Genomic DNA, 14,157 nt, shown 5'->3' on the forward strand with positions numbered 1-14,157 from the left:
AATTTGAGCAATTTGTTTTGAAAAAAAAAAAAGAAATAGCAGATAAAAACTGGAATCCTATCTCAATACCACTGAAGCTATCACCTTAATACTTTTAAATAATTAGAAAAATAGAATTTGTAATGGAGAAAAAAAAATGAAATAGATTCAAAGCGCATATCATCATTGGAATTTCTTATTATACCTTCTGTTCAGGGGCCAGGACGTGATCTACAGGGGCCCTGGCCCCCGTTAGCCCCTGTCTAGAACCGCCTATGTGTGTAACACCTGAGTACTTCCTTTATTATAACAGTAATATTGTAAGTAGAAAGCTTAGAAGAAAGTAGAAGTTTGACATGTTTTATTTTGAGGTATTCGTTCATTAATCAGCGAAAAAAAGGCAACTTTTCGAAAAGAAACGTAATAAATCACGTGCTTGGTGACGTTTCTGACGGATAAATACCGGAGCATCGCGAGATTTCAGTCACTTCGGTCCTTTTTTCAGCTCAGCTAGAGCTGCTGGTGAATATGAGCGACTCGGTGGCAGGAATTTTAGTCATTCGACTGAACCAGGTTGATAATATGATGTCCTCTGCAGATGATCCACCCTGATAAGGTACATGTTTAATAAGTGACCTGATATTCTGACTGTAAAGGTTGGCTAATTGATGAAGCATGTGTTGCTGCTAGCTAGCCTTTAGCCCAGCAACACGTGTTGGGTTCATTTCTGTTGTATTAACCCGGGATAACGTGGGAAAAAATATATATTTTCACATGAGAACTGAAACAAATATGTATGTTAAACAATCTGCTTATTTACAGGTTTCTAGATGGAGATTTTGCAGTGACCACTAATCTCTGTTCTAGAGAAAGGAGATCTGGAGGTAAAACTTAGTTTAAGAACTTGTTTTGAATGCTTTTCTACAGTAGATGTGATGAGTTTGTTATCCCTGTCTGAAACTAGAGTGTGGAAATCAATACTATCTGAACTGCCTCAGGGTGATGTTAAAAAGACTGGACTTGATGGAAGATCAATAATGCAACATGTTGTTACAGGGCCGATGAGATGAAGTCCACGTGGAGGAGAAACCATGGAAAGGTTTGTTTCTTCTCAATCCTCAAGATCTTTTTTGTCATTCCGTGATAACTGCTGCATAGGAAGTGCCGTCTTCTGAAAACTAATCAAAGCATCTATAGGTTTGATATAAAGTTTTTGCTTGTAATGATCACCCTGTTGTAACTTCTTTCAGGATGTGTTCCGGTTGGGAGGTGCTTTGAAGATGACTGAGGGGCCCTAAGAATACTCAAAGGTGTGTATGTGTACGAATATTTGCTTATTTAAATCAAGCCAGTGATGATAAAAGTTATCCCTGTCTGAAAAATAAAAACCTTTGTGGAGTTATGGTAACCTGAGGCTTGGCACAAAGTAACACGCAGTGTATTTTTATTAACTGGTGTGAGATGTAATAACTCTTTCCCTTTCTATTGCTTTGCAGTTGGAGGTGGAATAAGGCCAGGTTGGATGAATCTGGATGTGTGATGCTAAAAGCAGGAAGTGGGGGGAAAAAAGAATGAAGCTGAATGTTGTAAAACATTTATTAAATGCATATAATAATAAAACAGCTTTTGATCAAAACGTGTGTTATTCTGGGTTGAACTTGTACGGATTCCTCTGTAAATTTTCTAGAAACATCTGTTCTTGACGGAGGAATTCATCGTCCTGTGGAAGACAAAAGGGTGAAGCTTCAGGTTTATAAGGAGCTACACTGGAAAACTCAATTTTATGGTAGACAAGTAAACATTAGGTTTTTATTTTTTAACCTCTTTAATTGACTAAACTTGAGTTGTATATTCTTTAATCATAACTTCTGCAAACGCCAAGAAGATTTCTAAGCCTTCAAACATACCAGTAATGATTCTAATTTAATGGTTTCCTAAATGTTTGTTTATTCTGGTTAAAATGTAGAGAAGAATTTAATTTTAGCTATTGACAAAGATTTTCTACATTGCATAGGGTGATAAAGCTTAGGGAATTAAACATTTTTGCTGGATAAAATACGTGATATAAATGTGCTTTGGTATTCAGTTTGTGTTTAACTGAAAACAAGATTTATTGCTTCACCACAAACCATGCAATTATACCCAATATATTTTGTATAATATTTAGATGAGTCCCACAATTTATAAAGGAAAATCATGCTTTGATTGTTACTGACGTAGGCAGCTATGCTAGACTTTTAACATTGAACCAGTGTAATAGAAAAGCTTTTATATTACAATGTCTAGAAGATCAGAGGAAAATATTTCAAGCCATAGCTTCCTATCCAGTTATCTACAAGCTTGAACACTTCAGTTTGTTTAGAAATGGCTGCAATTGCAGGCATTTTTGCACAAAATTAAATTTGCCTCGGTAGTTTGTAGAGATGCACCCAATCCGGTTTTCTTTAGTACTCGAGCCAAGTGAATTTATTGATACCCAGTACTGATCAGTACTATTTAATAAAAGAATGGTACACCATCTATCAGACAATGTACCAACAAAAAGAAATACATGTAAATCCACTGCAGATATTTTAACATTTAAAATAGAATATAGCAGCTGCCTTTATATCGTGTAAGATATTAATAAAATAACTGGACCAGAATGCTGGTTTGGTGTCAGTCATATATTCTGCTAAATAACCAGTATGTGAGCCAATATTTGAACTGAGTATCGGATCGATGCATCTCTAGTGGTTTGGAGTGTTGTCAGTGCTTTTTAACCAAATACCTTTGCTGCAGTGTACTTCCACAGAGCCAGACTAGCCTCAAGCATCATGGGTTGATAACTAGCCAGAGAACTTGAAGGGTTGGTCACTTCCGGCACAGGTGGTACTGAAACAGAGTCTACAGAAGAAATGACTCCTGAAAGTTTGTTAACTTTAAACTGATTAGTATTTCTTTATTAAATGTATTCATCCAAACCTGGTAAAATAGGTGGAATAATCTGAGGAGATGGTAAGATGGGGGAATGTTCTCGGAGCCTTTCTGCTTCTCTCTTTAGACGATTAAGTCGCATGCCTTCCTGTAACATTAGATTTCTATTTAATATCAACAATAAGAGGTTTTTTTAAAAGAAATATTAGTACCATGATGTGCACCTTCATGATCTGCTGCTCCAGCTGCCTTAGATTCTCAGTTTTAAGTTGAATATTTTTTAATCGGGCCTCATGCCCAGACTCAACGCGTTTGGCTTCCTCCAACGCTCGTTCGCCCTCCTCGTACCTCTCTGCTGCAATCTGAGAACAACACTTAAGTTAAATTTCAAACCCTTGCAGACTGCAGAGGTCAGAGCGGTGCTGGAATCACCTTGCTGAAGGCCTCGACCTCTTGGGCCCTTGTTTTGAGCCTTAGAGCTATGCTGTTTGTCACCTCCCTCTCTCTGTCCAGCTCTGCTCTTAGTCTGGCCAGAGTCTCTTTCTCCTGAGTCACCGCCAGCTCCTTCTGCTTTACCTCATCCAATCGAAGCTTTAGATCAGCTTGTTCCTGTAAACCAAGAGAAAATAATAATGGAAACCTGCATCTCCTTCCTCAGAAGTTAGAATAATGAGACTCATTTGTACCTGACTCTTCACTTGAGAGGAGAGCTCTCCGAGGCGGGAAGAGAAGTGCTCCATCTGCTCAATCACCCCTACCAGAGATCTGCACAAATACAGTGGAGTCATGATCTGAAAGTAGCTTGAAGGTTACTAAAATAAAAAACATCAGGAGAGCTATGAAATCTAATCCCCTCCTGGTTGGTGGTTGGACTCGGCCTCGAGCATCTTACTGTGTTGCTCATGAGTCATAGTAGGATAAGTGAGAGACTGATAAATGGTTTGCTGATTTGTCTGCAGTAATGGCTCAGTGGAAAAACAATCGAAGAGAAAAGCCAGCAGTTTTACCTATCTAACCAACAGAACATGATTCCACTCACTTATCTTAACCGCTGATATCCAAGAGGATCTCTGCACGAAGGCTGGACTAGATGACTAGATTGAGCCCGGCTATAGTGGGTTAAAGGATGCTACACGCCTTTAGACATCATCTAGGTGCACAAGGGAGACCCTTTTTCTGTTTTTAGAACAAAAGCTTCTCAGCTTTGATGGGAACAGTCATCTTATAAGACTCTAGGTGGGGTTGGCGTTTCCCCAAATCAGGCTGGGTGAGCAGTTTGGGAACCTTCAGATCTCTCTTTATACAAACTGGTTATGTATTTGGTTGACAGCAGCTCAGACTTATTTCTGGTGACTGTGGCAGTCTGCTGAGGATATTTTTTCCTTTATGTTCCTTTAATATCCCAGACGGGCTTTAAAAGTCAATTGGGATGTAGCAACTGTAGAGTCTTATGATCTTAAAACTGCTAGTTTAATTTTTCAAAGTCATGTGCCATTGGCTTAACGGAGGCCTCCAGTGGCAAGGGAGTGGTTTCTGAAAATGGCAGAGTACCAAATGTGCAGAACGGATTAGAAATTCTCTGATTTAATTAATAACAGACTGTAGAACAGAGCAGCATGAATTGGGCTGTATGTGATGTGTTAATTGCAATGTCTGTGCTCACTATTAAACTAGAGTGTGGAGCTCCAATTATCACATTTTGAATCCAGCATGTGAGGAAACCGCTTAAAACGGAGGGTAATAGGTTTCCAAGTTTCACCTGGTTTGAGATGTTGCACTTGTCACAGCGTCGATCTCTTCATCCTTTAGTCTCTTCAGTCTCTGAAGCTGATCCTCGTGGTCTTTTTTCATCTCCAATATAGATTTTCTAGAAAGGACAGGGTGTGGCAGGATACATTAAGGATGCTCCGATCTGATTTTGATATCAGAACAACAATATCACCACCATGAAATATATCAAACTGACAAAACTGTGTTCTGGAATTCATTTACCTCTGCAGGTCTTGGAGCCTCTCCACCTCACGGTCTCTGTCCTGCTGGGCCTGGGCCAGCTTCCGGTGGTAGTGAGCCTGCAGCTCTGAGCGTTCCTGCTCGGCCGACCTCGTTAAGGTAGCTAGGCGTTCCATCAGCTCCTCGCACTCGAGTCGAGCTCGGCTCTCCCTTTGGGCTGCTGCTTCCTCCAGCAGCTTCACACGAGTCCTTAAAACCCACATGAACAATATCCACACATTAGCAAAGCACAGGTTTACAGAAGGTCCTTTCAGTAAAGCTCTGTTTTACTTGTGTGAGTTCTCCAGAAGCTGCATCTCCTGCTTGTGCATCTGCTGGATGTTCTCTAACACCAGTTGGCTTTGCTCTCGCTCCAGCTGCAGTAGTTTCACCTGGAATGTCACATTTATATTTAGACAGGAAAAGAACCCAAAAACAAAGGGGAAGTGAGGCTTGTTTACGAGGTACCTCTCCCTCCAACTGGATGATGCGTGCTCGTAAAGCCTGGCATTCTCCCTGCTGTTGCTCCTTGTCTTTGAGCCTCTGCAGGGCTCCTTCATCAGGACTCCCCAGACCCAGCAACTGAGTCTGCATTATCTTTAAAAGAAGAAAAGCTAAAAACCAAGAAGAATACAGGAAAATAACCTGAAGTGAGAGTAAACATGTCCTTACCTGCTGTTGTAGTAGCAGCTGCTGCAGATTGTTGGCTGTATAGGACGCCTATTCAACAGGAGGACAACATCTGAATAAAATGGATCCGAAGAGCTTTATATATAAAGCAGTAATAATACCTGTTGCTGCACGGGAGCTGATGTTGCCTTTATTTGATTTTGCTGAAGATCTGCAAGAAAGAACACAAGCAAGAGTAATATTGACTCTAAATGTCGAAATAAGAGCAATGCCTTAGAGCAGTAATCGTCCCCTTTAATATTTTTGTTTTTGTCTGATTACATCTGATTCTCATGTATTTATTGGGATCTTATGTTGTTTACTACCACAAAGTGACACATATAAGGGAAGTGGAAGGAAAAACTTAGAGAAGGGTTTTTAAGTTTAGAGCAGATGGCCTGCTGCAGGATCTGCTCCTGCCCCAGTCTCAGGTGTTTTAAGGACTCTTAATGCACCAGTTCCCACACTTTTCAACCCGTGGTGCTAAAATAAAGGGGACAAAGACTGGTGGTCCCCTATAAACGCATTTCCCTCTATATTTAGACACAAACATAAAGCAATTATTTTCATTTTTGACTTTTTTTTTTAAAAGTGACATTGAATTATTTAATTGTGCATTTTATAATCAAAAGTATATGATTCCAAGATTTCATTCAGTATTCTCAGGAAATCATTCAAAATATTCATTTTTCATTCAAAATATTCAGGCTTCATTCAATTTTCTCAGAACATCATTTAAAATATGCAACTTTCGTTCAATATATTCTAACTCTTGTCAGTATATATAATAATAATTTCCTAAACGCCACGCCACGCGCCGTGCCGTATGCATGCATGCATGCATACATACATACAATTCCCTGCATTAACCTCTAACCATCAGCTTTGACTATTATTCGTTTCACTGTTTAAGAAACACCCCCACGCAGGCTTATGCCGCCAACGTTGTGTTTTAACACAAGAATAGTGCATTCAGGGTAATGAGCAGTGATAGGTTTCTGCCACATTTCACTGTAAGACACAAAGCTCAGAGTTGCTCTCTGGTCCAGAGGACATTCTTTCATCATTACTTGAGACAAACTGCAAACAGAGACTTTTTTTGTTTTCTTTCTTCCTCTATTTCTTAAAGACCAGAACAGTGCATAACAAAAAGCTGTCCTGTCAACAGATTCTCCCACCTGAGCTGTGGCTCTTTATAGCTCCTCCACTGTCACAAGAATTGTTTTATTTGTTGCTTCCTTGATTAATGTTCTCTTTGCTTGGCCTATGAATTTTGCTGAGTATGTCTGAATTATTTCCAGCTGTTTGCCTTTCCAGATCTTGGGTTGAAAGAAAGGCGTAAGATGTTCAAAGCCAGGCGTGTTTTTCTATATCCTAGTTGGGATTTAAAATGTGAAATGGATTTCTTCAAATGGCATGCCAAACTGTACATGTCGAGTTGAAACTTTGCAACGCCATCATGTGAAAGAATCTCCCAAAAACGCTCTAGTCTTGTTTCTCTCTTCTGAGGCCTTTCTTTCTTCTTCTCATATACTTCATAGACACATTTTTTTCTTACGACGGTCGGCCATTTTCAAAGAACCGTGGTGAGAAAGGTGAGCTTCGATGACTGGCTGAAACAGTAGCTCACTACAAATATATGCCTGAAATCACTTAGATGATTCACACGGAAAAAGAACATCCTCCAATATACCTTTAAAAACAATATCAATACTACTTCTGTGTCCTTCCACTTCAGAATTTCAGTATTATCTCTGTGTTCTATAACACAAAATCCCTGTGAAATCTCCTGAAGACTAGCCGTAATGACAAAATGTGCAAATAATTGTAATGGTTTTGCAGGGTTTCAACCAAAGCAGGCTCCTTCAGAACCTCAGATCTCTCGCTTGACATTGATTGGCTGAACTCCGACTGAGGCTGACTGTTTCTAGCGATGTACTATCAACCTGAGGCGGGGGAGGTATGAACCAGTGGTTGATGGAACCGAGAGGCTGCTAAGGAGGGGGAGAATGATTGTCTAGGAGGCAAGACTTTAAGGGGAAAAGAACCAAGGGTGATTTGTTCTGATGATGAGAATTTAATTCTTTTTATTAAAATGGATGAAAGGATACATACCTTTATTTGGCTTCTCCTCTCTAACAGGGGTGGAATGAGCCACAGGGCTGCAACAGGGAGAGTTTTATTACATAAAATGCTCAGCAAGGATTTTATTTGATGTAGTTACAAAACAACAAAACAAAAGATCATACCCAGCATCTATGGTAGATGTAAATGTTTCCTCTCTGTCTCTGAAGGTTGGCGTCATGTCTTCGTTACTGAAAAGACAATAGCTGTCATATTTAAGAAACACCATGTTTCATGTTCGCTGGTGTTACTCTCACTGCTGCGTGCAATACCTGACAGCCGGCTCGGTTTGTCGAGAGCCCTCCTGCTTGGAAGCTTTCGTCTCTGATAGAGTCTTCTTCCTACTCAGTGCCTCTTCAAACCAGTCATGCTGCTTCTCCTCATCTTTCCTCATGTCTTTAGAAACCTCAGATCTGCTTGTTTTAGAGTTTGGAGCATCTCCCGTCACGTTTGCAGCAGATGTGGCATGACCTTCATTCAATAGAGATTTTTTCTCCTGTGCTGGAGAGGATGGAGCTTTTGGAGAAGATGCTGAACTTTTCATCGCTCTGGAACTTCCTTCGAAATAGTCAGGTTCGTCGTTTATTGTGAGGCCAAGCCATTCTGCTGAGCCTCGGTGTCGGCTGGTTGTTGAAGCGCTGGGTTGGGGTTTCTTCTCTGGGGTAGAAACTCTGACATCTTCTGTAGAAAATCTAATAGAACAAAACAAAAAACATATACCGGTATTTAGGAAAGGCTGAGAAAGTTTCGAACTCAAAAAGAAGCAATTCTGAGAATGTGACCTATTTTTCAAAATATGTACAAAAGTTTATTATAAAATTGTGGAAGATTTCTATCAGGTCAATTTATAGGAACAGTTCCTATAAATATAAATATTTTTCCTCTACACTTTTTTACTTTTTTCAAACTTCTCCAGAAATGAAAAACACTTAATCAGAGTCCTGTAGTTTTCAAATTTTGCTACTATTGATGTAGGACGACTCAAGAGGCCTCATCTTCAAGGATCCAGCATAAGGCACGCTAAATTACACCTACAATAATCTCTGTGCAATAAGTTGGTACGTAGGCTGGAGGTGATCTACAAAGATCCTATCCCTTCCTGACAGAGCCGCAGTTAGATTACAGCAGATTATGCTCTAAACAGCTGGATTTATCTCCATTAACTCCACTAAACACCCGCTTAACCCAATATACAGCAAAACAAGACCAACGAAAAAAGTCCTTTGAAATCTTTTAAAGAGCATCTACTGCTTTGCATATGGTAAATGTTTATGTTTGCATATCCTCCAGTCATGTATTTGCAGTCGGTCATTAGAATACATGCATATACATGAATTTCTTACCTGCTGATGAATTTTCTTTCTGTATCAATGTGGTTTTATGGAGCATGTTGGATTTTGAAATTTGGAAATTATCTTAATGTTCTGAAAGAACTAAAAAATATTTGGGGAATTTCTACTGAAAAAAAGATAAAGTATGCAAGAATATCTGGCACAGAGGGAGTAGTGCTGCAAAAACGATCTAGAAATATGTAAGATAATTTGCCAATGGAATGAGTTTTCTACTCTTAAAGGAAAAGTCAGGTCATATTCAGAATTGAAACCTGTGAAAGTATTTTAAATATGAAATTATTACACACTGTTCAATAAATGACCAGTGTTTTTAATTAAGAGTGGTTTCATTTGAACGTGCTTTACTGGAGACATCCATGTTTGTCAAAGTACACTACTGCCACCTACTGGTTTGTGAAGTCATGGTGTGGTATCGGCTGTTCAGGAAGCCCAGTGCTGTATCTGGTGTTTGTCACAGTGTGCGATTATCCAAGTCATCATGAAAACATTCTTCTTCCAAATGTTGGCTACATATTACGTGTTTTTTTCTTTGGCCAGAAGTTCAATGGGAACCCGTGGTGGATAATGAATCAGAAAGGGGAAATAACACATTTTTTTTCTTTTTTTTTTACATTTGTACCCGATGCATTACAACATCCAACTGTCATCTGTATGGGCATTGTCAGTTAACTATAGCTCTTGCAAATTTCAATAGTGAAGTCCTCTGGAAATCTTAAATAACTGTTGCTGGTTGCAGATTTTGTAAAGCGGAGGGAATGGTGCTTGGCTCACCACATCGTGACGTCAATGTCGAAAGAAAAGTGAGGTGTTGCTGTATTTGGGGGAAAAATGGTCGGTCCTGGACTTGGTGATCACAATGAAAATTATTATTTTTATACTGATTACTGCTAAACGTATTAAATCACAGCAAACGTATTAGTTTTAGGTATAGATAATTTCCATTGATTATTCCTTGCCCTTTAAAATAAGATAATTAAATTGTATGCACTTGAAATAAGAAAATGCATTTGCTTTTTTCTTATTTTAAAAGTAAATTGGTTTGTTCCATTGGCAAAGTTTCTTACTTGCCTCCTCAATTCCAGAAAAAAAAAAATTACTTAAGAAAAAATGACTTATTTAGATTTCCGTCTTTTGCAGTATAAAGGTTCCAGTTCCCCCTGGAAGATGCCGCTCTGGACTCCTGAATGAGTGAAAGCATTAAAAGCCTGACCCACCTGACTGACTGTCTGCGGGACTGGCGCCCCTCGGCTGTGGATGCCTCCGTTGGCTTATAGGTCCCAAATGTGAAGTCATCTTCCCAAATGGATGTGAAGAACAATAACAGGTTTATAGCTCTAATATTTCAAAACAGTGACTACTGACAGATATTCTAACAACACTAAGCTCTAATGTTTTCCCACCTTTCAGACTAGGGTGTTTTTCCTGCTGCACCTTTTCCTCCTTCCCCTCGCCTGTGTGCGGTTGGTCCAGGGGTCGGGCTGAGTCGGAGGCCTCCAGAATATCTGTGATTCTGGTACGAGGTCTCTGAGGGACATCGCTTCTGGAGATAAACAAATAATAAAAAGGAGAAGACAATAGATGTGTTGGGAAAACACTTTCTTATTTATGAGCTGCACAACAACGCCCAAGGGTCCCAGTAATTATTTAATATGTGAGCTCAATAAATAATAAGAAGAAAAAGAGTGAGAAAGACGAAACGAAAACGAGCTGGTTACTTCTCCGTGGAAGACCAAAGTGGAGCCTCTTTTTTCTTGGAGTCCTTTTTATGTCTCTCAAACCCGAGAGCATCAAGCAGGTGATCCTTGTCGTCTTTTTTAGATGTCTTTGCTGATGAAAAGACAGAAAAGAATCCGATTTTACTTAGAGTTTGCTTGAATCTTGAGAAATGAAATCGTTGACTAGTGTTCATCTCACCCGTTTGGCTGCTGAAGGTGGGAGATGCTGATGCAGGCAGCAGAGATTTATCAGGCTTACTCTGTCGGCTTTTAGGTTCAGGCCTGGTTTCATCCGGAAGCAGGTCATCAAGCGAATTACCCAGGAGGTCGTCTTGATCTGCAGACGTAAGCAGAATCTTTAATTATGAATGGAAATTTGTGCACATCAAAGTGGGAAGCTGTAAATGAGATACAGAGGTCTAGAACTCTGTATTTTTTATTTAGATCAGAATAATAAATACCTTTAAGCATCCAGTCAAAAATCCACAGTAACTTCTGCTATGGTTGCATACATATTTTCTTTTAGGTATAAAAGCATCAAATATTTATTCTTAAGTAAATAATCTTGTGAATTAATAGAAAGCAGGGGCTGATTTAGGAAATTTCGGGCCCTGGGCAAAGACAGGCTTCTCTGAATTGAGAAGAAACTTTAATAAATACATTATTTACATCATACATTATTTGTTCTAGGTTTTATCCCTCTCTTCTTGTCCCTTTTTTTGTTGTTTTTCTCTATATGTTTTATATGCAGCTAACTTTTCATGCCGTCTCAAAAGGAATGAGACACACTTAATATTAGAAGTTTTCTGATGGCATTTTCACAAAATGATTTTTATCAAAAACAAAACTAATGTGCACAAATAAGAAATAGCTGGATTAACCATACATGTAAACAGAGGTATATGGGGAACTTGGGGCCCTGGGCAACTGCCTAGTATTAACTAATGGTAAATACCCCACTGCTAGAAAGGAATGGGCTGCACAGATATGACAATAAATGCCTAACTGGAGTTTCTTCTTATAAAAAGATTTCACTTAGAAAAATAGCATATTCTGGGGATAAATATATAAAAAAGAAAAAACGACAAAAAAATAGGAATTTGTCATTTTGAGACAAGGTAATAATCCTAAATGCATAATTTTCTCTGCCTTAAAAAAGAAGCTTTCCTTGTTAGTTACAGCTAAACTGTGAATTTAAACTGTAAAGTATACCATAAAATCATTCAAATATTTGGAGAAAAGTTTGAAGAAAGTGATGTTGGAGATTATTTCTAATTTTTCACAAGTGTATTTATGATTCCTGTGATTATTTCAATTGAGACTGCTAATGCTATGGTCTGTTCAATATGATAAAGTCAAAAAAGTTTAGAATGAGTTAAAGATCTGCCAAAGTGGATGCGACATCTTAAATAAACAGCTTATCCAGGTTCAAGATGACAAAGATTTAACCTTTAAGGCCAAGAAGGTTTTTCAAAATAAAATAAAGCCAAAGTGATTCTCTGAAAATCAGATCTTTTCAGTTCTGATTTCTGGTACCTGCCCTCAGTGGTTTAGTGGTGGGAGCTACAATAAACAGCCATGATCCTTCTAATTAAACATTTTAACATTTACACACATACTGTGACAAATATACAGCACCTTCCAGAAGTATTTCCACTTTTTGTATTGCAACTGAACCTGTTTTAAATATGGGATGTATGATCACACATTTATCATCCCCTCATTTTTTGATCCAGACAAAGGAAGCGAAGCTGACAGTAAACAATACTGAAGCTGAACACCGGTAATCTTAACTTCACATTGATGCTCGCTCACCAAAGAAGTCGTCGTAAGGATGTGCTGAGGATGAAGGGCCAGTGCTCAACTTCTTTCTTCCTCCTGTGGCCTCATCTGGAAGAGAAAAAAAGGAAGACAGCCCTCGTCTTTGATCTATTTGACTACCTCCATATCTTGTGGTAAACGGGAACATAATAATGAGATCAATGTTTTATGCAAAAACATGCTGCACTGAATTACCTTCTCCTTTCAGATTTGCATTACTTTCCAACCCAGGTGAGTCTTTCACTGGCTCATCATCAACGACTGACTTTTTCTGTATGGGAAGCTTTTTCTTAGTTGGAATCAGGTCAGCCTCCAATTCCTCCAACTCCTAAAAGAGGACAATGAATTTATTGCGGACAGTACGATAAGGGAAGATTTAGGTCCAATTTTGCTTCTTTGACACCTACCTTCAAGGTCTTCAGCAGTTCCTCTTGAGCCACCTCAGATATATCTGAGTCCTTAAACAAAGGTAACAGTTATTTCTCTCATAAAGACAGAGAAAAAAAACCCAACTTGTTTCAGAAATTGTCTTTTAACCTCCAAGTCCGACTTGTCCTTCTTAACTTTCTCTGCCGCTTTACCAAACATGTTATTAGTAGGAGATGAGCTGAAAAAGCCACAAAAGGAAACCAATCATGAGGAGTATTCATAATTACTATTAGGTATGCAGTGCCAGGATGCCTTAGCTTACGTATTCAGCCTTCTGGCGCGAGCCCCCTTTGATCGCACTGGTTTCTCTGACGGGTGATTTGTTTAGAAAATTATTATTACACACTTCACTACAGTCAGTGGGGGAACAATATGATTCGTGTCACCTCTAGGTAACATCACTTACCTTTATCATCAAATAAGCTGTCTAGTATGTCATCATCTCCAAACAGGCCTTAAAGGGAACCAGAGCAAACATTGTAGTTGGATTTTTGAAACCATACAGCATCCTCCACATTTATGGACAAGCTGATAAACATCTGCTGCAAGCTTTAAATCCACATAATCTTATTGAGGCAGAATTATTTCTAAATATGGCTGGGCGATTAATCAATAAAACTGATTCACTTAATTTTGTTTTGTTTTGTTTTTTACCCGTCCACTTCTTGGGCTTCCATAGCTCAAAGTGACATCAATGGACCACTTTTTGTTTTTAGATGTGTACTTATAACTGATAAACTAACCGACTGTGTAACACCACTGGCTGCTGACATTAAGTTATATTTTCCTTGTTTGATGTGAAAGACAGTTTAACAAGCTTGTATCACAGCTTGAATTTAATTGCCATTCAAAGTAAGATCACCTTCTAAAGGGAATAAAAAAGGGATCATACATGTTTGTTTTCAACAGGATAATTGGTTACACAATAATCTAAAGACAAACCCTGAAAAAATAACTTCAGCAGAGCTCACACGGATTGCAGATAAAGCAGAGAAACAGAGGTCACAGATCAGTGAATAATGAGAAGCTATAAACGCTGATGAATTTCGAATAGCAAAGTCAAACTGTTATCAACAATGATACATTTTATTTAGAGAAACCTTTCAGGGATACATTTTTTTGTTGTTGTTTTTTACAATGCCCAAACGTAGAACTGAATTTAT

General features: G+C 38.7%; 1 protein-coding gene and 1 long non-coding RNA gene across 6 annotated transcripts; one reads left to right on the plus strand and one right to left on the minus strand.

Moving 5' to 3' along the window:
• The first annotated feature begins 456 nt into the window (after positions 1–456).
• On the plus strand, positions 457–1,615 carry LOC107088084. Its single transcript, XR_001481365.1, has 4 exons — positions 457–595; positions 802–1,078; positions 1,230–1,289; positions 1,476–1,615. It is a non-coding gene; the product is annotated as an uncharacterized LOC107088084 (long non-coding RNA).
• fbf1 (Fas (TNFRSF6) binding factor 1) lies at positions 1,548–13,510 on the minus strand. Of its 5 annotated transcripts, none has more exons than XM_015380021.1 (25): positions 13,401–13,510; positions 13,257–13,302; positions 13,103–13,172; positions 12,973–13,023; positions 12,761–12,893; positions 12,560–12,634; positions 10,944–11,081; positions 10,745–10,856; positions 10,430–10,569; positions 10,244–10,322; positions 7,950–8,369; positions 7,803–7,868; positions 7,669–7,715; positions 5,676–5,725; positions 5,557–5,604; positions 5,353–5,481; positions 5,176–5,276; positions 4,888–5,094; positions 4,655–4,762; positions 3,582–3,660; positions 3,328–3,504; positions 3,120–3,257; positions 2,956–3,043; positions 2,750–2,886; positions 1,548–1,699 (listed from the first exon to the last, which is right to left on the minus strand). In XM_015380021.1, exons 3-25 carry the CDS (start codon positions 13,151–13,153, stop codon positions 1,622–1,624), a joined length of 2,652 nt encoding a protein of 883 aa, XP_015235507.1. In that variant the 5' UTR covers positions 13,154–13,172; positions 13,257–13,302; positions 13,401–13,510; the 3' UTR covers positions 1,548–1,621. The 5 variants fall into 5 exon arrangements, with proteins under 5 accessions (XP_015235507.1, XP_015235509.1, XP_015235508.1 ...); XM_015380023.1 differs by having other exon boundaries at positions 2,750–2,867; positions 2,955–3,043; XM_015380022.1 differs by having other exon boundaries at positions 2,750–2,865; positions 2,944–3,043.
• Between the last annotated feature and the right edge of the window lie 647 nt (positions 13,511–14,157).

This window comes from Cyprinodon variegatus, unplaced genomic scaffold (assembly GCF_000732505.1).
Source record: "Cyprinodon variegatus isolate N-32 unplaced genomic scaffold, C_variegatus-1.0 Scaffold206, whole genome shotgun sequence".
NCBI classification, from domain to species: Eukaryota; Metazoa; Chordata; class Actinopteri; order Cyprinodontiformes; family Cyprinodontidae; genus Cyprinodon; species Cyprinodon variegatus.

Coding starts and splice junctions, on each gene's coding strand:
- fbf1 (XM_015380019.1), bottom strand. CDS start 13,153: ATGTTTGGTAAAGCGGCAGAGAAAGTTAAGAAGGACAAGTCGGACTTG. Junction 12,894..12,972: donor AACTGCTGAAGACCTTGAAG/GTAGGTGTCAAA, acceptor GTCCTCTTTTAG/GAGTTGGAGGAATTGGAGGC. Junction 7,869..7,949: donor CAAACCGAGCCGGCTGTCAG/GTATTGCACGCA, acceptor TTGTCTTTTCAG/TAACGAAGACATGACGCCAA.